The sequence below is a fragment of the Nerophis ophidion genome, linkage group LG10 (genome assembly GCF_033978795.1).
Source record: "Nerophis ophidion isolate RoL-2023_Sa linkage group LG10, RoL_Noph_v1.0, whole genome shotgun sequence".
Taxonomy (NCBI): domain Eukaryota; kingdom Metazoa; phylum Chordata; class Actinopteri; order Syngnathiformes; family Syngnathidae; genus Nerophis; species Nerophis ophidion.
In genome coordinates, this window is record NC_084620.1 from 73,311,828 (window position 1) to 73,335,552 (window position 23,725).

A 23,725-nucleotide genomic window follows, 5' to 3' on the forward strand; every position below is an offset into this window, starting at 1 on the left:
ACATGTGCACATATATGTCCTTTAATGGAGTAAACATCAAAAATAATTGTTTGTATCTGAATGCACTTTGTATTTAACACCACCATTCTTAAATATGTTGTTTGTAAGAATGTGGGTGTTGTTGAGAAGATGATGCAGGTGTTCTGTCCAATTCAGCTAACTGTAAAAATGTGTTACTTAATCTAGTTTATTAGTAAAATAAATTGTTTTCCTTAATTATATTCTCCTCACTTTATCCAGACAGTCATTAGGACAAAAGACCCTGGGAGGAATTTGCCCTTTAAAAAGGGAAACCTATTCACTGTGGCAGGACAATATCAAGATGAATTGATCACATTTGTATAATCGGCTACGAGGCATTTTATTGTCATTGTACAGCACTTACCTTTGGGCTGATACTGATACTGATACTGATACTGTGTTGACCAGTTTGATGATTGAATGTCCAGTACTGTAGAAATGTGTTTGGATATGACAATCCCTTTATTCCAAGCTATCAAAATGAAATGAAAAGTAGGTTCTAGAACATTATGTATGCTGACCTTGGCTTGAATGGCACATTGTCACAGCAGTGAGACCTGACCACACACCACACCACACGCTCCAAAACTGTTTGTCCTCCATGCAATCACCCCCCAGTGTTCCCAGCTGAACACAATTAAAGGAGGCTACCATGGCAACCGCACCATAGCAACAGTCCCATCCCTGTCGACACTTCCTGGTTCTCAACAGGAAGTGGGCGGAGCAATCTGCAGAAAGGGAAATTCAGCATGAACTGAAGCCAGCAATCAATCAGAGAAAACAAAATAAAAACAATATAAGCAAATAAGGAAATTTGGCTCCAACAGTCAGTTTTCGTCTTTTGGTGCAGTTGACCTTGTTCTTACATTTCTCCTTCCTCCTAGAGTTCCTGTGTTGCCTTTGTGGGCGGAGTTGTGGGACGTGCACAGCTGCTTCCAATTGACCCTGGTGCTACTTAAGCAGCACCTTGACAGCTGGATGGCACTCGGCGATTCTACTCCACGCCAGTTGATTCCATGCTTTGAGTATTTTGCTACCTTGGCCATTCCCAGTGCCATCCATCTTGGTGTTGTTTTGTAGTGTGCACGTCTTGTAACTCCAAACCAAGTTGACTTTATTTGTGTATAGAAGTAGCTTTTGTTATTTTTTCCAAAATGCACATTTAGTCTTCTCTTTTTCGCACCATCGTTTTTTGTTTCCTACTGTTTGGATTGTTTTTGTGAGTAGATTTCCGCAGTAAAAGAAGTGTGACCAGCACTCTGACAGAAGGAGTTCCTCCAAAACGCAACACCCTTTGGCGGACAAGTATGTGATTAAATGCTATACATATAAAATGAAAGAGACAAGTGGTAGAACAAATGGATGGATGTACAGTAAAGCTCTGTGGGATGATGTACATAATTAACTTTTCCCAAACATTCCAAACGTTCCCATGTTTTCTGAAATTGATAATGTTTGAGGAATTCTAAAAAAGGGGGATAAATCATGAACAACTTTAAAAAACACTTGTCATGTGTAGTACTTGACTGAAAAAAGGCAATAATCTAAAATATCTCATCTATAAATCTTAGAAACTATGTGCTGATGTTTTTAGAAGGTCAAAGTTAAAGTCTGGACAGTTTATTTCAAATCCTGCAGTTTCATTTGCTGCTGCTGTTCTCACCAGCACACTTGTGTTTCTTACACTGCTACTTAGAAGACAATCTTTCACCACACACACTGCAACTCAACACTTTCTCTCCTGGGTGTCTTCTCATGTGTCTTTTCAAATGCTGACTTTGTAAAAAACTTTTACAACATACTGAACATGTAAAAGGTTTTTCTCCAGTGTGTGTTCTCACGTGTTCTTTCAAATAGTGCCGTTGCGCAAAATATTTACTGCAGATTGAACAGGAAAAGGTTTTTCTCCAGTGTGTATTCTCATGTGCTTTTTGAAATTTTCCCTTCGAGTAAAATCTTTACCGCAGATTGAACATGAAAAAGGTTTTTCTCCAGTGTGTGTTCTCATGTGTACTTTCAAATGTGGCCTCTGAGTAAAATCTTTACCACAGATAGAACATGAAAAAGGTTTTTCTCCAGTGTGTGTTCTCATGTGTACTTTTAAATCTGGCCTCTGAGTAAAATGTTTACCGCAGTTTGAACATGAAAAAGGTTTTTCACCAGTGTGTGTTCTCATGTGTCTTTTCAAATGTTGACTTTCTCTAAAACCTTTACCACAGATTGAACAGGAAAAAGGTTTTTCACTGGTGTGTGTTCTCATGTGTACCTTCAAATTGATACTTTGTGTAAAACCTTTACTACAGAGTGAACAAGAAAAAGGTTTTTCTCTAGTGTGTGTTCTAATATGTATTTTCAAACTCTGACTTTGTGTAAAACCTTTACCACAGGTTGAACAGGAAAAACGTTTTTCACAAGTGTGTGTTCTCATGTGTACTTTCAAATTGATACTTTGTGTAAAACCTTTACCACAGATTGAACAAGAGAAAGGTTTTTCTCCAGTGTGTGTTCTCATGTGTGATTTTAGACGACAATGGTATTTAAAGGTTTTGTGACAGTGAGAAGATGTGAAGTGAGTGTTGTCAGTGTGACATGTCTTATCATCTTTAGAGTCTTCATCATCAGTGTCAGGAGAGTGTGACGTTGTGTCCTCACTATCTGATAGTGGAGCTAAGAGCTTGTCTGCTTGTGATCCTCCACAGTGGTCTCCATCAGCTTCTGTTGTCATGTGTTGTGTTGAGCTGCTGCTTGGAGGCTCCCCCCCTCCCCTCTCCTCACTTTCACCTTTCACCTCATCATCTTCACTCTTCACAGGGACACCAGTCACTGGGAACTCCTCCAACCATTTAGGCTGACTGATGCCCTCTTCCTCCTCTTCCTCTTTAATGTGCGGCGGCTCTTGGTCCTCCTCTTCCTCTTTAAAGTAGGGGGTCAGTAGGTCCTCCTCTTCCTCTTTAAAATGGGTTATTAGTGGCTTCTCCTCTTCCTTTTTAAAATTGGGGGTCAATGAGTCCTCCTCTTCCTCTTTGATGTGAGTGGTCAGTGGGTCATCCTCTTCCGCTTTAAAATGGGGGATCAGTGGGTGTTTCTTTTCCTTTTTAATGTGGGAGGGCTGTGGCTCCATCCTGAAGCTCCACTTCTGTTGCTCAGGGAGAAGATGTTCTTCACAGACGTCTGCAGGCCACAAGAAGACAAACACGTTTTAGAAACATCCATCTGTGCTCAGTCACACAATGCATTCAGTACTTTTACATGCACTTAGGAAAAACAAGTTATCGTATGAACTGTCTTGAAATCTCAGTGACGCACAAACACGCTGCTCTTTACAACATTATTCACAGGAAAGGAAAAACAAACCAGCACAACAGGACTTTCTACAATGGATAGACGGTTGATGGTTTAAAATTGATTCTGTCATATATTATTTCTTATAGAATTATTAATAGAACCGTTTTAAAACAGGCTACACAGGCTCCTAATTTAGTTGATGAAATATGCAGTAAAATATTTCATCATTTCCAGTATTATTTTCTCCAATAAAGCAACCAGATATTAACAGTAAATAAACAAGTACATTAATAATAATTGTTTCGCCAAATTAATACAATTAGAAAAGACACAATATGTTACTGCATATGTCAGCTGCCAAATTAGGAGCTTTTGTAACCCATTTTGAAATTCTTCTATTAGCAATCATATACCAAATGATATATCGTGACATATATTGTTAATAAGATATAGATTTTAAGTCATATGGCCCATACCAAACATTGTTTCCCCGAGTCATTTTGTTTGGCCCACCAAATATATTTATTTTTATATTCTTTAGATGTGTGTGTATGTTTAAAATGTGGTACTACTGTTCTACATCACGTGGAAGTGTACATTTAAACCAATGTGGGTGGCACTGGGAGCAGGTGGGTAAAGTGTCCTTCCCAAGGACACAATGGCTCAGATGGCAGAAGCTGGGATTGAACCTGGAACCCTCAAGTTGCTGGCATGGCCGCTCTACCAACCGAGCTATACTGCCAGGCCACCTTAACAACATCAACACATTACCCACCGCCTAAACTAAAGTCTTAAAAAAACCAAAACATTTTTTGTTTTTTTGTCCTGTCCGGCTTCTCAGGCAAATCATATAGTCGATGTAGATGCCCGTATCGCATGTTCACATTTACTTTACAAAAGAGAAGTGTAGGATACTTCTCTGGTTGCCTTATTTGTATTTGACTTCATTAGACGTATTGATATTATCATTTTGTGCTACACTAAAGTCTTAACAAGCTGGTACGCTTCGTACTGCCTCTGTCTCTGTCACTATGTCTCTGCAGCCCCCAGCATTGTCCCACCCACACAACCATCTGATTGGTTACAGGCAAAGCGGTAAGAGCCAATCAGCAGTGCGTATTCAGAGTGCATGGAATCAGGGCTCATGGCAGAGGCAGGCAGAGAGGAGAGACGGTGCATGTTAGCAGAAAGGTGTTCAGCAGGTGAGCATAATGCAGCGGACGATCCCCATATCATAATAAACACCTCCCAGTCAACTACTTGTAACATCACTATGAGCCCGTTGACGATCTGGAGGTATAGGCGGTAGCTCAGCTCGCTCACAGTCCTTGAGGTGAAGGCTGATTAGCTTTTAGCGTAACGTTAGCTCATTTTGCGATGTGTGCGTGCGTGCGTGTGTGTGTGTTACGGACAGTAAAGCCCTGTCTGTCTGAGAGAAAGACAAGCATTATTGACCGATAGTTAACATCTAAGTTATTTCACTTAACCTTTTTCTGTGTTGACGCAGCAAAAAGTCAGTGAGTCCTACTCTTCCTCTTTATTGTGAGTAGAGCTGTGACTCCTCTTTCTCTGTAAGGTAAGGGAGGGCTGTGATTCATTTTTCTCCTTAATGTGAGAGCTATCTGGCTCCTCCTTCCCTTTAATGTGGGGTTGCTTTGAATCCTCTTCTTCTTTAATCTTGGGGTACTGCAGAACCTCCATTTCTTTTTTAATATAAGGGGTTGTGACTGATTCTGCTCCATCCTTGAGGTCTGCTTTTGCTGCTCAGGGAAATGTTCTTCAATACACAAGTTAGACGAACAAATGCTTAAGAAAAGTCCAGATTTACCCAGTCACATGACACTTTGTCCTGCATATATTCTGATAATGTCTCTGAGGATTTTATCAGTCCCCACGTTGACATTCAAGATGTCGAAACCATACGGTACATCAGCGAAGCAATACAAAAACTCATGGAAAAAATAAACACAGCAGTAAAACACTTACACACAAAGAAGACAGCTGCTGAATCCTGAAGACGGATTTAAATAAAGGATGCGAGACTACTGGTCTGGGTAAGGAGTCTGTTAAATTGGAACAAGTTTTTTCTGCTTTGAGTGTTTCAGAGTTGGACATGTGTTTTACTGAGGTGGCTAACTATGATGCGTGCAGTTTATCAAAGCAACAATCAAACAATCGGAACATTCCCGTCGTATCAATTCCTAGATATGGTCGTAACTATACTGAATGCACTGGGCATAATAAACACAACATTATTAATATTGCTACTACGGATAATTTGATCAAAAATTCCCTAAAACAGCCCACTACCTATAATATAGGTTTTTTAAACATAAGATCATTGTCTCCCAAAACGTTGTTAGTTAATGATATCATCAGAGACAACAATCTTAACGTCATCGGTCTCAGTGAAACCTGGCTTAAACCAAACGACTTTTTTGCGCTAAATGAGGCATGTCCTCCTAACTTTACACATGCGCATATTGCCCGTCCGCTTAAAAGGGGTGGGGGGGTCGCACTAATATACAACGAAAACTTTAACCTTAGTCCTAACATAAATAATAAATATAAATCGTTTGAGGTGCTTACTATGAGGTCTGTCACACCGCTGCCTCTACACCTGGCTGTTATCTACCGCCCCCCAGGGCCCTGTTCGGACTTTATCAATGAATTCTCAGAGTTCGTTGCTGATCTAGTGACACACGCCGATAATATAATCATAATGGGGGACTTTAATATCCATATGAATACCCCATCGGACCCACCGTGCGTAGCGCTCCAGACTATAATTGATAGCTGTGGTCTCACACAAATAATAAATGAACCCACGCATCGCAACGGTAATACGATAGACCTAGTGCTTGTCAGGGGTATCACCGCTTCCAAAGTTACGATACTCCCGTATACTAAAGTATTGTCCGATCATTACCTTATAAAATTCGAGGTTCAGACGCATGTTCGTCAAACTAATAATAATAATAACTGCTATAGCAGCCGCAACATTAATACGGCCACAACGACAACTCTTGCTGACCTACTGCCCTCGGTAATGGCACCATTCCCAAAGTATGTGGGCTCTATTGATAACCTCACTAACAACTTTAACGACGCCCTGCGTGAAACCATTGATAACATAGCACCGCTAAAGTTAAAAAAGGCTCCAAAAAAGCGCACCCCGTGGTTTACAGAAGAAACTAGAGCTCAGAAATTATTATGCAGAAAGCTGGAACGCAAATGGCGCACGACTAAACTTGAGGTGCACCATCAAGCATGGAGTGATGGTTTAATAACTTATAAACGCATGCTTACCTTAGCTAAAGCTAAATATTACTCAAATCTCATCCACCGTAATAAAAACGATCCTAAATTTTTGTTTAGTACGGTAGCATCGCTAACCCAACAAGGGACTCCTTCCAGTAGCTCCACCCACTCAGCTGATGACTTTATGCAATTCTTTAGTAAGAAAGTTGAAGTCATTAGAAAGGAGATTAAAGACAATGCGTCCCAGCTACAACGGGGTTCTATTAACACTGACACGATTGTATATACGGCGGATACTGCCCTCCAAAATAGTTTCTCTCGTTTTGAGGAAATAACATTAGAGGAATTGTTACAACGTGTAAATGGAATAAAACAGACAACATGTTTACTTGACCCTCTTCCTGGGAAACTGATCAAGGAGCTCTTTGTATTATTAGGTCCATCAGTGCTAAATATTATAAACTTATCACTTTCCTCGGGCACTGTTCCCCTAGCATTCAAAAAAGCGGTTATTCATCCTCTTCTTAAAAGACCTAACCTCGATCCTGACCTCATGGTAAACTACCGACCGGTGTCTCACCTTCCCTTTATTTCAAAAATACTCGAAAAAATTGTTGCGGAGCAGTTAAATGAACACTTAGCGTCTAACAATCTATGTGAAACCTTTCAATCCGGTTTCAGGGCAAATCACTCCACGGAGACAGCCCTCGCAAAAATGACTAATGATCTTTTGCTAACGATGGATTCTGATGCGTCATCTATGTTGCTGCTCCTCGATCTTAGCGCTGCTTTCGATACTGTCGATCATAATATTTTATTAGAACGTATCAAAACACGAATTGGTATGTCAGACTTAGCCCTGTCTTGGTTTAACTCTTATCTTACTGATAGGATGCGGTGTGTCTCCCATAACAATGTGACCTCGGACTACGTTAAGGTAACGTGTGGAGTTCCCCAGGGTTCGGTCCTTGGCCCTGCACTCTTCAGCATCTACATGCTGCCGCTAGGTGACATCATACGCAAATACGGTGTTAGCTTTCACTGTTATGCTGATGACACCCAACTCTACATGCCCCTAAAGCTGACCAACACGCCGGATTGTAGTCAGCTGGAGGCGTGTCTTAATGAAATTAAACAATGGATATCCGCTAACTTTTTGCAACTCAACGCCAAAAAAACGGAAATGCTGATTATCGGTCCTGCTAGACACCGAACTCTATTTAATAATACAACTCTAACATTTGACAACCAAACAATTAAACAAGGCGACACGGTAAAGAATCTGGGTATTATCTTCGACCCAACTCTCTCCTTTGAGGCACACATTAAAAGCGTTACTAAAACGGCCTTCTTTCATCTCCGTAATATCGCTAAAATTCGCTCCATTCTGTCCACTAAAGATGCTGAGATCATTATCCATGCGTTTGTTACGTCTCGCCTCGATTACTGTAACGTATTATTTTCGGGTCTCCCCATGTCTAGCATTAAAAGATTACAGTTGGTACAAAATGCGGCTGCTAGACTTTTGACAAGAACAAGAAAGTTTGATCACATTACGCCTGTACTGTATATACCTTTATATACATATATACATACATATATACCTATACTGTATATACCTTTATATACATATATACATACATATATACCTATACTGGCTCACCTGCACTGGCTTCCTGTGCACTTAAGATGTGACTTTAAGGTTTTACTACTTACGTATAAAATACTACACGGTCTAGCTCCATCCTATCTTGCCGATTGTATTGTACCATATGTCCCGGCAAGAAATCTGCGTTCAAAGGACTCCGGCTTATTAGTGATCCCCAAAGCCCAAAAAAAGTCTGCGGGCTGTAGAGCTTTTTCATTTCGGGCTCCAGCACTCTGGAATGCCCTCCCGGTAACAGTTCGAGATGCTACCTCAGTAGAAGCATTTAAGTCTCCCCTTAAAACTCATTTGTATACTCTAGCCTTTAAATAGACTCCCTTTTTAGACCAGTTGATCTGCCGTTTCTTTTCTTTTTCTTCTATGTCCCACTCTCCTTTGTGGAGGGAGTCCGGTCCGATCCGGTGGCCATGTACTGCTCGCCTGTGTATCGGCTGGGGACATCTCTGCGCTGCTGATCAGCCTCCTCTTGGGATGGTTTCCTGCTGGCTCCGCTGTGAACGGGACTCTCGGTGCTGTGTTGGATCCGCTCTGGACTGGACTCTCGCGACTGTGTTGGATCCATTATGGATTGATCTTTCACAGTATCATGTTCTCATAGTCATCATTGTCACCGACGTCCCACTGGGTCATTATTGTCACCGATGTCCCACTGGGTGTGAGTTTTCCTTGCCCTTATGTGGGCCTACCGAGGATGTCGTAGTGGTTTGTGCAGCCCTTTGAGACACTAGTGATTTAGGGCTATATAAGTAAACATTGATTGATTGATTGATTGATTGTACACCCGAAACAGAACAAAGAACAGTGTCTAAGAGGAGCATCAACATTTGCATTTAAACTGTAAAATCCTGTTTATGATTTATTTACTCTACTTATTTAAATATGAACATTTTCCTTTAGGAAACTTTTACGATTTGTGTGTTGTTGTAGCTTGTATGCTGCAATTTCCCCCCCCCCAAGATGGCGACCCTGTAGTGGCTGCTGTTGGCAGGAGCTCTGTGCTCTTGTGTCACCCTTTTTTGTTTCCATCTTCTTTTCATGTGTTTATATACATAAACATGTATATATATACATATATATATATATATATATATATATATATATATATATATATATATATATATATATATATATATATGTATATATATATATATATATATATATATATATATATTCATGCCTTTTGGTCCGGACCCTTTGGGACTGTGTGACAAGGGGTGGTACTTTCGTGACTTCTGCGGTGCTTTTTTGTGGACTTCTAGATCCGCCTCCCGAGAGCCTTGTGGCCATGGAGACCAGCTGCTGGGTCTCTGCCACACCAGAATCCGTTTGGAGAGACTGGAGGAGATGCAGATGAAGAGACAGGAGTGCGGAGCTAGCACTGAGCGCCGGGACGGAAAAGCTTCACAGTGTCTTGGCTGAATGAGCAGGTATCGGACACCTCGGTCTCTTTGGACGTATCCTCACTCATCCATGCGGACTGGACACTGGCCGAGACTTGGTCGGCGGCCGAGGGTGGAGTCGGCTCTCTTGGTTGCTTTGTTGGGTCTGCTCCCGTCTCCGGCCATGCTCCCTCCACCCCAACAGACAATGGTGTGGAACACCGCAAAAGCCACCACAGTGTATTTGTTTCTTTTACTTTTTATTCATGTATGTATGTAGAAGTGTCTGGTTGCATCAGCTCTGCTCTTTTAATGTCCTTTGTCTTCTTTGAAGTTTCCCTCTTACACATGAAAGAGGGATGTATGGTAGGGCTATAAGTAGTTTTTTTCCCTTGGCCTCAGTCTGGACCCCCTCTCCAGGGGCCCAGGCTGAGACCGATTTTTAATTTTTTCTCACATTCCCCCCACTTGTTTACATGTATGTATCTCACCTTTTTTGCAAGGGGCGCCGCTAGTTGGCAGACCCGTCAGCGATCCTGTTCTGTCTCCCTGGAATGTTTGTCTGACCTTGAATGGGATTGTGCTGAAAATGTTTATTTCCCCTCAGGGATTAATAAAGTATGTCTGATTCTGATGTTTGATATCAACAAAACATAGCTAATTAGTAGAAATGAACTAGATTAAATCATCTCTCAAAGGTGTTGAGACATTGATGGACAGCGGAGAAGTAACTAAATCCAAATAAAAAAATGATTTTATTTTTTATAAGATATTTAGACTTAGACTTCCTTTTTATTGTCATTCAAAGTTGAACTTTACAGTACAAATAAGAACGCAATTTCGTTGCATTATCTCTTGGTAGTGCAGGATAAAAAAAAACAATAAGGTGCAGATATACAGTTGTGATCCAAATTATTAAACCGCCACACAATTTTGGTGTTTTAGCTAGTTGGACATTTATTCCGTATTTTGTTTATAGTCATATCAAATAAAGATGTTTCAAATAGACAAATGCAACTCAAATCTTAACACTGTATTTTACAAAATACCAAAAAAGGACATTTTTCTTAATATCTCATTGACAAAATTATTCAACCCCTTGCAGATCATAACTCTTAAGAACAGAATTTGAATAAGGTCTTTTCAATCAGGTGTTGAACACACCTGTAGATGTGATTAGAACCATAACGAGCAACAATTAAAGTGATTGAAAAAGACTGACGCTCAGCTTCTTGTAGATGGTCAATGGTGTATTTGCAACATGGTGAAGTCCAGGGAGTGGTCAAAGAAGTCAAGAGAGGAGGTGATTTCTCTTCATAAGAAAGGATATGGATATAAGAAAATAGCAAAGACATTACACATTCCAAGAGACACAGTTGGGAGCATAATTGGCAAGTTTAAAGCTAAAGGCACAGTGGAAACACTACCTGGGCGTGGTAGAAAGAGGATGCTGTGTGCGTACAGTGGTGAAAAACCCCCGGGTAACAACTGAGGAACTACAACAGGACATTGCAGAGGGGGGAACGCAGGTTTCGTCCCAGACAATAAGGCGCGCACTACGAGATGAAGGCCTCCGTGCCAAAACTCCCAGGCGCACCCCACTTCTGACTACCAGGCACAAGAAAAATAGACTCCAGTATGCCAAAAAATCCACTGGACAAACCCCAAATGTTTTAGGAAACTGTTCTATGGAGTGATGAGACAAAACTGGAACTCTTTGGGCCTATGAATCAACGTTATGTCTGGAGGAGAAAAAAATGAAGCTTACAAAGAGAAGAACACCATTCCTACTGTTAAGCATGGTGGGGGGTTAATAATGCTCTGGGACTGTTGCTCTGCCTCAGGTACCTGATAATCTTTTCCGTCGTCCTCACCACTCTCTGGAGAGACTTCCAGTCTGAGCCATTGCAGGCTCCAGTCCAGACAGAGATGCTGTTGGTCAGCAGGCTCTCTATAGTTCCTCTGTAGAATGTGCTGAGAATGGGGGGAGGGAGCTGTGCTCTTTACATCCGACGCAAAAAGTGCATGCGCTGCTGAGCTCTTTTTACAAGATCTCCGGTGTGTAGGGACAAGGTTATATTGTCAGTAATCTGCACCCCCAGGAACTTGGTGCTGCTTACCATCTCCACCGCTGTGCCGTTGATGATGAGTGAAGTGTGGCTGGACTGGTGCTTCCTGAAGTCAACGATGATCTCCTTGGTCTTGTCGACGTTCAGGACCAGGTTGTTGGTTCTGCACCAGTCAACCAGATGTTTCACCACCTCCCTGCGAGATGTTGAAGATGTCTGTGAGAACCCCCGCCAACTGGTCTGCACATCCCTGAAGCACCTGGCCCGGAATGTCATCAGGTGCGGGGGTTCACTTTCCTCAGGGTATTCAGGACATCCGCTGTGTCCAAGTTGAGCGGCTGCTCATCAGAGCGAGGGGTGTTTTTTCTCGCCGGAGTGATGGATTTTCTCGCCGGAGGGGTGTTAAGTGCCTCAAACCTTTCAAAGTAGTTGTTTAGGTCATTTAGGAAGCTGATACTGTTGTCACAGGGATGGGGGGCAGCTTTATAGTCCGTGATGACCTGTATGCCCTGCCACATTTGTCGAGTGTTCGTGGGGTTCTGGAAGAAGTCCTGCACTTTCTGACTGTGAGCACCTTTGCAACCTTAATGGCACGGTTCAGGTTAGCTCTGGCTGTTTTTACTGCTACCATGTCGCTAGACTTAAACGCCTTGTTCCGAGCCTTCAGCATTGCACGCAGTACCTCACTGTTCATCCATCCAGAGTTTCTCGTTGGCCCGTGTGGGGATGTTCTTGATAATAATAATAATAATAATAATAATGGATTCGATTTATATCGCGCTTTTCTATTGTTAGATACTCAAAGCGCTCACAGAGAAGTGGGAAGCCATCATTCATTCACACCTGGTGGTGGTAAGCTACATCTGTAGCTGCCCTGGGGTAGACCAACGGAAGCGTGGCTGCCAATTTGCGCCTACGGCCCCTCCTACCACCACCAATCATTCATTCATCATTCATTCACCAGTGTGAGCGGCACCGCGGGCAAGGGTGAAGTGTCCTGCCCAAGGACACAACGGCAGCGATTTGGATGTTAATAGGTGGGAAGCGAACCTGCAACCCCCAGGTTTCTGGCACGGCCGCTCTACCCACTACGCCATGCCGCCCCTAATCTGATCACACTGACATCCTCCATGCACTTCTGAATGTATGCGGACACAGACTTTGCATACTCCTCCACACATGTGTTATGATTATCGGTGACGGCTGCCTTGAACATGTCCCAGTCTGTGGTTCCGAAGCAGTCTTGTAATGCTTCCATTGCTCCCTCTGGCCAGGTCCTCACCTGCTTCACTGTAGCTTGCTTTCTGATCAGCAGGGGCTTGTATGCAGGAATTAGCATCACATATAGATGGTCTGAGGAGCCCGGGTGGGGGCGTGGTGCAGCTTTATACGCCTGTTTAATATTACTATAAACCAAGTCCAGCTTGCTTCCACCCCTGGTTGCAAAATTCACATATTGATGGAAATGAGGGAAAACTCTTTTCATGTAAGCTTGATTAAAATCCCCTGCAACGATGAAAACTTCCTCTGGATGTGTAGTTTGCAGTTCATTGATGGAGCAGCACAAAGCATTCAAAGCTTCTTTGGTGTGAGCACTGGGGGGAATGTACACTGTTGTGAAGATCATAGCACTGAATTCCCGAGGTAAATAAAATGGCCTGCATTTTATAGTTAATATTTCTACATCGGGAGAGCAGTGACATGAGACGTTCTTCCCGTTGTTGCACCAGTTGTTATTGATGTATATACAAACACCACCGCCTCGGGATTTACCAGTGAGAGTGCTGCTCCTATCCGACCGAAACATAGTTAGCTCCTCGATGCTAACTGCCTCGCCCGGGACGAATGGTTTCAGCCACGTTTCTGTGAGAAATATGGCGCAGCAGTCTCTCATCTAGATAGATAAATAGATAGATAGATAGTACTTTATTGATTCCTTCAGGAGAGTTCCTTCAGGAAAATTACAATTCCAGCAGCAGTGTATTGCATATGAATCCAGCTTCAGGTAGTCCAGTTTGTTCTCCAGTGAGCGGACATTTGAGAGCAGGATGGAAGGAAGCGGCGTTCTGTGAGGATTAGCCTTTAGCTTTGTTGTTAGCCCCGCTCGGCATCTCCGTTTCTGTTTCTGATCCCACCGCTTATGTCTCCTCTGTCTGCGGTCCCCTCTGGTACTAGGCTCCGCTGCCTCACAGGCCGCTGGATGTAGCCGGCGTAGTATTCCCAGGATAGCGAGGAGGTCCAACGTATACGCATCTTTCGGTCTAATACTGCCCGATCCATCCACATCCAAAATTGTCTGGCGGTCGTACGTTACTACGGAGTGTCCACGCTGGAAGCCAGCCATGAAATTCACAGAAATTACTGGTAGATTTGCCAAAATGTTCTATTACTACCAAGAGCCTCTGCAGCCGCAGCCGAGCAGGGCGCCGCCATCTTGAGACCAATATCTGGCTTGTATCTTCAGTAGGGATGTAAATTTATAGATTTATGGATATGATACCCTAATCAATATTCCTTATCCATACCAGTATTTATCGGTACTCTTGTCGGTACTACATGTCATTTGTGGAAATAAAAAAGTGGAAAAGAGGCATTTTAAATAGCATTCCTATTTGCAGAAGAGGTTGAAGTCTTAAAGAAGTCAACTATGTGTGCAGTGCAAGGTGAAATGCAGTTATGTCATCTTCTTCTCAATAACACACACATCACACTTTTGTTGCTTCCTTATTTGTCATTATTTAAAGCTGATTGTAATGTGTAGCAGCGGCAGCTGAACTCAATGTGACAACGTGTCATAGTTATGTCAGTCAGCTGGAATTAAAAATACAAATAGTTGTGTCGTTAGTCCAGAATCTTCACGGTCTTCATGGACCACATAATTAAAGGCCTACTGAAATGAGATGTTCTTATTTAAACGGGGATAGCAGGTCCATTCTATGTGTCATACTTGATCATTTCGCGATATTGCCATACTTTTGCTGAAAGGATTTAGTAGAGAACATCCACGATAAAGTTTGCAACTTTCGGTGCTAAGAGAAAAGCCCTGACTCTACCGGAAGTCGCAGACGATGACGTCACAAGTGTGGGGGCTCCTCACATATTCACATTGATTTTAATGGGAGCCTCCAACAAAAAGTGCTATTCGGACAGGAGAAAACGACAATTTCCCCTTTAATTTGAGTGAGGATGAAAGATTTGTGGTTGAAGATATTGATAGCGACGGACTAGAAAAAAAAAAAAACGCGATTGCATTGGGACGGATTCTGATGTTTTTAGACACATTTACTAGGATAATTCTGGGAAATCCCTTATCTTTCTATTGTGTTGCTATTGTTTTAGTGAGTTAAATAGTACCTGATAGTCGGAGGTGTGTCTCCACGGGTGTCTTGACGCCAGTGTCTCAGAGGAGTTGACGGCAGCTTTATGGATGGCACAAGCTCAGCTTTTCTCCGGTAAGAAGCGACGTTTTAACCACAATTATCTCACCGAAACCTGCTGGTTGACGTGTGGTCGTGATTCATGTTCTCTTGACCGCGCTCTGATCCATAGGAAAGTTTCACCTCCGGGAATTTTAAACAAGGAATCACCGTGTGTTTGTGTGGCTAAAGGCTAAAGCTTCCCAACTCCATCTTTCTACTGTGACTTCTCCAATATTAATTGAACAAATTGCAAAAGATTCAGCAACACAGATCTCCAAAATATTGTGTAATCATGCCGTTAAAGCAGACGACTTTTAGCTGTGTGTGTGTGCAGCGCTCATACTTCCTATAAACCCGTGACGTCTTGCGTAGACGTCATCGTAACACAACGTTTTTAAGACGAAACTCCCGGGAAATTTAAAATTGCAATTTAGTAAACTAAAAAGGCCGTATTGGCATGTGTTGCAATGTTAATATTTCATCATTGATATATAAACTATCAGACTGCGTGGTCGCTAGTAGTGGCTTTCAGTAGGCCTTTAAGAACCAGTACTAAAAAAAAAAAAAAATGGTACTTGGTATACAGCTCTTATCTTCACCACTAAACCTTTGAAATATGCTGACATATTTGCTGCCAAAGGTAAATGAACAGAAGCCATATTGAACGTTTGCCTTCATTTGACCACGTGAGGTAAGGAGGACGGCCTCTAGGTCACATGGTTACACCCCAGCAATTACACTGTTGATGATTGATGAGCATTCATTTTTAAATGGTGGTGTTAAAAAGCAAACATATCTCCATCTTTAGTGATAAATGTGTCCCCCGGATGAACATGTGTCACAAACATTGTATTAGATGATATGTGGATGTTGTGCTTACTTGGACTGTGATGAAGCTGTGAGGACTCAGGTGGTTTGTCTTCATGCTCTTCAGTCTTCACAGAGACAACAGTCAGTGGAAACTTGCTGACATCAGCCTCCTCCTGCCCTGGAAGAAACTCTTCCTCCTGACTCATCCACACTTCCTCCTCTTCCTCTTTAATGTGGGGGGGCTGTGGATCCTCCTGCTGCTGAAGGGGACGTTCTTCTTGACGAGCGTTCATCTGTTGGACGTCCGCAAGACAACACAAACAAACTTCAGCTCAGATGTGTCAAATGTTGTTTAGTCTATCAAATATAAAATTTTCCAAGTGGACTGACACCACTTTGTGGTGATGTTCTTCTACACATGGAATAATCATCAGTTATTGATTATTATGAATTGTGTTATTGATCCTGTTTTCTGCATATGCATTAATTATTGATTAAAAAGTAACAACTTAAAGAAAACCTCCTGCTGGGATTTTAATACCGTCATGACTGCATGAAGTCAGTCTGCACGTATAAAAGTGTCATTGTGCTGCAGCATCAAGTGACGCCAACTGGCTCCTCCCACTACCAACCTACCAGCCAACCTTGACGTGCACCTCCAAAATAGTCCCACCTCACGTCAACGGTGACCAGGACTACAGAGCTGTGGTCGGTTGGCTTTACTTTTACGCACAATATCCTCTCCTTGTTTTTCCTTCTGCAAAAGCAACATTTTTAGCCCAACAGACAAGAAACAGAAGTGCAGCGAAGCACGTGTAACAAGTGCCAGCGAGTGTGGCCGTGTGATAGTATGTTGCTTGAACCTCACTCACACCTTAAGGAATGTGCTGGCGTGAGAATATATATATATATATATATATATATATATATATTAGGGGTGGGCAAATTAATGCGTTAATTACGAGTTAATTCATCACTCTATTAACACCTACAATTATTTTATCGCACATTTGCGTATGTTGTTTACATGCTTTTATTTTGTTAACGCCTTTTCTTAACAAGATGGCGACGCCCGGACGGGCTTCGGCGTGGAGGAGCTCTTGCTAAAGATGGAACATTTGGCAAAAATACCGGACAATTCTGCAAATTTCCTGACTGGCTTACAGCGTGGTCACTCCGGGATCACTTACGACCGCCAGACAATTCTGGATGTGGATAGATCGGGCCGTTTTGGACTGAATGAGGCGTGCTCACTAGACCGGGTAGCTAGCATGGGAATACTTTGCCGGCTACATCCAGCGGCCTGTGAAGCAGCGGAGTATATGTGTTGTCTGTCTATTTATGAATAATGCAGACCAGGAGTGTTGGCTGAGTTCTTAACGTTTGCTTTCAGAGCGTGCATATCACAACATACAAGATGCTGTCATGGCGACACACAACCTATACCGGGCTACCACGCATGCTCGTCACTCCTGTTGCATGCTGGGTAGGGTAGTTCTTTTTTTCCCTGGCTCATAACATCACAATATAGTACCATGTATATGATGCCTTCAGTTTATCAAAGCACCAAGCAAACAATCGGAAAATTCCCATCATATCAAATCCTAGATAAATGATAAATAAATAAATAAATGGGTTGTACTTGTATAGCGCTTTTCTACCTTCAAGGTACTCAAAGAGCTTTGACACTACTTCCACATTTACCCATTCACACACACATTCACACACTGATGGAGGGAGCTGCCATGCAAGGCGCCAACCAGCAACCATCAGGAGCAAGGGTGAAGTGTCTTGCTCAGGACACAACGGACGTGACGAGGTTGGTTCTAGGTGGGATTTGAACCAGTGACCCTCGGGTTGCGCACGGCCACTCTGCCACTGCGCCACGCCGTCCTATGGTCATAATTATTTTAAGTGCACTACGCAGAATAAACACAGCATTATTGATATTGCTAGAACAGATAATTTGATCAAAAATTCCCTAAAACAGCCCACTACCTGTAATATAGTTTTTTTAAACATAAGATCCCTGATTAAAAAAATGTTTCTGCTGTTACCTCAGAAATTGCCTGTTCAGATGTTATGATTGTGGCTCAGAGATTTGTATGTAGATTATATTTATTTTCCATAACAAACAGGATAACTTAAATACCCTGGCAGTGGCAATTAGCTTAAATGTTTGTATTTACATTTTTTGAGTTGATTTTCATAAAATATGCTATTTAACTGCTACTGTTTAACAAGGACTGATTTAAATTGTGTTTGCACAACAAATGTTTTGGGGGCTTTTGTTCATGTGAGAGAATATTCCAATAAAGGTGCACTACACACTACTTTTGAATTCATTATTGGGCTTTGTGTATACAATGCAGTTAATCGCGATTAATCGGAGAAATAGTGCGATTAACTTCGATTACAATTTTTAATCGTTACCCAGCCCTAATATATATATATATATATATATATATATATATATATATATATATATATACACATACATATATATATATATATATACATATATATATACATATAAATATATATATATATACATATATATATATATATATATACATATAAATATATATATATATACATATATATATATATATATACATATAAATATATATATATATACATATATATATATATATACATATAAATATATATATATATATATATATATATATATATGTAGGTGTGGGAAAAAAAAAAATCACAAGACTACTTCATCTCTACAGATCTGTTTCATGAGGGGTTCCCTCAATCATCAGGAGATTTTAATGGAGGCATTCACATACAATGGTTTATATAGAGCACAGAGTGGGTGGGTACAGGCAGGCGTAGGGTGTGGTGATTGGCTCATGTGTTACCTAGGAGGTGTTTCCTTCTGTGGCGGCATGTTGAAATGATTTCACTGCGCTTGTTGAGGGATGATAAATCTGGATGATATATAATAAACAGTTTCTCTTTTAAGCATAGGTTGCATCTTTTATTACCACTGTTGTAAGGTGTGCTGGATGCAAGAATTTGCCATGTTATTGAATATTCAACATTATTGTCTTTGAGGTTCCAAATGTGTTTGCTGAGTTCTGTAGAATTCTGCAAAGTCTGGTTTCTAAAGGAGGCGTTGTGATTATTCCATCTTGTTTTGAACGCTCCTTCGGTTAATCCTACGTACGTGTCGGATGTGTTAATGTCCTTGCGTATTACCTTTGCTTGGTAAACGACTGATGTCTGTAAGCACCTTCCGTTGAGAGGGCAATCAGGTTTCTTGCGACAGTTACATTCATTATTGGTTTCAGAGTCGTTTAGTCTGGGGGTAGGCAGTCCTTTTGCAATTGCTTTGTTGTGGTTTGAAATGATTTGTTGCATGTTGTTCATACAGCTGTAGCTCAATTTAATGTTGTTCTTGTTGAATATTTTTCTTAGGGTGTTGCCTTTGGGGAAGTGTTTGTCGATCAGAGCGAGGAACTTGCGGCCGATGTTGGTTGAGACGTCTTTGCTGAATGGCGGATTGTACCAGATGATGTTGTTTCGTTTTCTGCTCTTTTTTGGTTGGTTTCCTGGAGTGGGTTCATAGGTGAGGGTGAAGTTGTATCCGCTTTCATCAAGTGCTTTCTGGCACGGGGGGGTTGCTTGGTCGAATTCAGCTTTGCTGGATGACAGCATCGATAGTCTTTTATTAATTCCGGTAGGTATTCTTTTGGTGGTGGTGGGTGGGTGGTTGCTGTCATGGTGCACGTATTGGAGTGTTGTGTTGGGTTTGGTGAATGGTTGGTAGCTGTTATTTCTCAGGTTGAAAGTGACGTCGAGGAAGTTGACGGTTTGCTTGTTGGCTTCAATCGTGATCCGTAGGCCGTTTTCTTTGAAGATTTGGCATATGCGCTTCTTGGTGTTCTCGCTGCTCCTTGGCGAGGCGCGGCACACTGCCAGTCCGTCATCACGGTAAATACCAAGGTTCAGGTTGAGGCTAGCAAGCTGGGAGAGGAGGAAACTCCCAACGAGTTCGCACGTTTCTGCTCCGTCAAAACTCCCCATAGTAACGTCAAACGTTGAATTGTTCTTTTTTTGCCATGGTGTACTGTTGTGGATGAGTATGGAGTTCTTTGCGTGGATGATGATGTTTCTTTCGTTGCCCGTGATTGAGTCGTAGTCCGAGGCGAAGTTTAGTGCTTGGGTCAGTAGGTCTTGCGTGATGGAAGGGTAAAATTCTTCGATGTCGAAGGAGATAAAGTTGTGTTGTTTTTTGTCTTGGATGTTGTTAAACCATTTGATTACTGCTGCTGTGTTTCTCCATTGGTTGAGTGGTGTTTTGTCCTTGATTTTTGCGTTGATTCTGTCCAGGATTATTTTGCTGATTTTTCCTATTTCGGATTTAGTTGGGTTTATTAGTCGGCATGTTGGGTTATTTGCGAAGTTGGGTTTGTGGTCCTTCAATGTGATGAAGGCTTCTTTGTTGGCTGTGGCGTCCACCCTGTCCTCAATATTCAGTTCGGTTGCGATCCGCTTGTTTTCCAGGTGGATGTTCTGTAAAGTGTTGGGTTGCGCTTTTTTGTATGATTTGGTGATGCTTTTGTCCAGTAAAGAGTTATGTTCTGGTATGTCCATTCTGTAGAAGTTTGTGGTTTTATCGGCGGCTATGATGAGGTTGCTTACTTTCTTGATGCGCTCCGTGTCATTTTTCAGCTTGGTGAGGAATGGGTTGCGGGCTGGCTTAAATTTGACTGATTGTATCATTACAACAGTGGTAATAAAAGATGCAACCTATGCTTAAAAGAGAAACTGTTTATTATATATCATCCAGATTTATCATCCCTCAACAAGCGCAGTGAAATCATTTCAACATGCCGCCACAGAAGGAAACACCTCCTAGGTAACACATGAGCCAATCACCACACCCTACGCCTGGCTGTACCCACCCACTCTGTGCTCTATATAAACCATTGTATGTGAATGCCTCCATTAAAATCTCCTGATGATTGAGGGAACCCCTCATGAAACAGATCTGTAGAGATGAAGTAGTCTTGTGATTTTTTTTTTCCCACACCTACATATTGCGCTCTACCACGGTATCGAGCACTATTCTCTGGATAATCCAATCAAGACATATATATATATATATATATATATATATTAGAATATTTGGGTACCTCATGATTTGATTACAAACAAAATATTGATGCATATTCAATTTGTGTGCAGTATATTAAAGCCATTTTTCATATTTAACATTTATTTAATTAAATATTTATTTTAGTCTGACTGAATAAGCATTAATCGCTTACAATTGTGCAAATAGTGTATTCATAATAACAAACATCAGTTGATTTAATTTCCATGATATGTCCACCCAATGCAGCTGAGATAGGCTCCAACACCCCCTGTCCCCCCTCGCAACCCCAAATAGGGACAAGCGGTAGGAAATGGATGGATGTTATCAAAGGAATAGAAGTGCATGCAAACATCATTTATATTTATTGTTAATAAAGTTGATACCAACACAAAATAGACCACTGCAATAATATTCTACTGTCATTATAATAATAATATTTGTAATTATTTTTTCATCCTGTAAAGCATCTTTGAGTACACTGAAAAGCGCTATACCAAATAAAATGTATTATTATTATTATTATACCATGTGACTTATTCCAGACTTAAATTACGAGACGTTCGTTTCTTTCTAGTAACAAATATTTAATGATGTTAAGCGTGACTGTAATATACAACAAAAAACAGTTAAAGTATTAAATAAGTCAATATAATTCTCATAGAGAACATATAAAATACACTCCTCAAAAAAAACGCTCGCATTTGCTACAAAGGCCTGCTAGCGGGCTAACGCTAGCACGTTAGCTTCGAACAACATATGAGGTAAATAAGATAAATAATATGAAAATATATCATGTATATTACCTCATAAGCCGCGTGTACAAGAGAGGAGTGGAATATATTCTTCCTATTGTTACACCAGCAACTCTTTTTTGTCTTCTGTGGCCGGGCGAAGGAAGTGTGCGCCACTCACTATTGTCCCAGTGAAACACGTGTTTGAAGGAAGTGTGCACCACTCACTATTGTCCCAGTGAAACACGTGTTTGAAGGAAGTGTGCACCACTCACTATTGTCCCAGTGAAACACGTGTTTGAAGGAAGTGTGCACCACTCACTATTGTCCCAGTGAAACGCGTGTTTGGCTAACATTTGTTCCGCGGTTGAGAACACTTCGATGACGTCACACAGGAGGAAGAACAAAACAAGATGGCGTCTGGCGGAGAATACGTTGTATTGGTTATTATGGTTTCTAGGTCTTTATTACAACGTACATGTGCACATTTGTGTCGTTTAACAGAGTAAACGTCGTTATTAATTGTTTGTATGCGGATACATTAGTCTGAGTGCACTTTGACGTGCTAGCCTAGCCTGCTGGTTAGCTTAGCTTGTTAGCTGCTAACAAAGAGAGGCGGAAGTGATCGACACATCAAAGCAGAGATCCAATGTAAGTGTAAAGTGTTTTTATTGTGTGAACATGTCTACATTACAAATGATGTGAGTGTTGCTGAATCAGCGACTAACTGCTGCTGTTGAAGAAATATTTGTGATGTTAGAAAAAAAAACGATAGCAGAGTACAAGGAGGAACTTTGTTCAACAAAAGAGGAGAAGGAGCGACAACATCAACTACTGGACGCTGTTTTCAGGAAACATCAAGTTGTGTTACACATCCTTCCATCCATCCAACCATCCGTCCATTATCTTCTGCTTATCTGAGGTCGGATTGCGGGGGCAGCAGCCTAAGAAGAGAGGCCCAGCCTTTCTTTTCCCCAGCCGCTTCGTACAGCTCTTCCCGGGGGATCCCAAAGCGTTCCCAGGCCAGCCAGTTTCTAACATAATAGTGAGAGTCCAATCCATAGTGGGGCCAGCCGGAGACCATCCCGAGCAGGGACAGGTCAGCAACGCAGAGATGCCCCCAACCGATGCACAGCCCACCCTGGGTCCCGACTCTAGGCAGATATATATATATATATATATACATATATATATATATATATACATATATATACACACACACAATAAAAACTAAATAAGATAAGGCTCAGAATTGGTTTCTTAACCAAACCTTTTGTTGTGTACCAGAGAAGGGAAGGAGGCAACAACCAGGGCAGGACTGCGGTTTACAAGGTTCATTTAAAACCTTTGATGAATGCGTGGCGTGTGTATGCTACTCAAAGTGAATGAGTACCCACCTGCTCCCAGTGCCACCCACACTGGTTTAACTGTAACTTAAATATTGGGTTTCACTATGTTAAGCGCTTTGAGTCACTAGAGAAAAGCGCTATATAAATATAATTCACTTCACTTCACTATGTGTAATATTAAATATGTAAATGTTACCAAGGGTTGTTGTCTGTAAATGTTGGTTGTATCTTTCGTCGTAATCCAAGAGGGCAAGGCGAAGAGGCAGGTCGTGGACATGCAAGAGGTCATGGGCAAGAGCAGGGCAGCGTGGTCTGGGTCCGAGCAGGGAGGTCGTGGATCGAGGAGAGCAGTCAGGAATCCGGATGCGAGTTGAGTGACAAGGCACAAATAAGGAAGGATAGCGTAGTCACTGAGGAAATACAAAAGGACATGAACCAGGGGAAAACAGAGAGATAGAGCAAAACAAGGGCAAGAAATTCACTGGGAAAACAGGGAATGTCAGACATGATGCTTACTGGAAGGTTAGCGACGTTCTGGCAAAGGGTCCTCGGGTCTGCTGGTCTTTATGCTGCTCCCTCTCATCAAGTCCAGGTGTGTTGATTATTGATAGCGTGTAGG

General features: G+C 41.7%; 1 protein-coding gene across 1 annotated transcript; it reads right to left on the bottom strand.

Annotated features, from left to right (window-relative positions):
* Positions 1–1,727: 1,727 nt before the first annotated feature.
* Positions 1,728–21,958, bottom strand: LOC133561271 (oocyte zinc finger protein XlCOF22-like). Its single transcript, XM_061914633.1, has 3 exons — positions 21,830–21,958; positions 15,981–16,203; positions 1,728–3,192 (listed from the first exon to the last, which is right to left on the bottom strand). Exons 2-3 carry the CDS (start codon positions 16,201–16,203, stop codon positions 1,871–1,873), a joined length of 1,545 nt encoding a protein of 514 aa, XP_061770617.1. The 5' UTR covers positions 21,830–21,958; the 3' UTR covers positions 1,728–1,870.
* Between the last annotated feature and the right edge of the window lie 1,767 nt (positions 21,959–23,725).

Coding starts and splice junctions, on each gene's coding strand:
- LOC133561271 (XM_061914633.1), bottom strand. CDS start 16,203: ATGAACGCTCGTCAAGAAGAACGTCCCCTTCAGCAGCAGGAGGATCCA. Junction 3,193..15,980: donor ACAGCTTCATCACAGTCCAA/GTAAGCACAACA, acceptor TGTGGCCTGCAG/ACGTCTGTGAAGAACATCTT.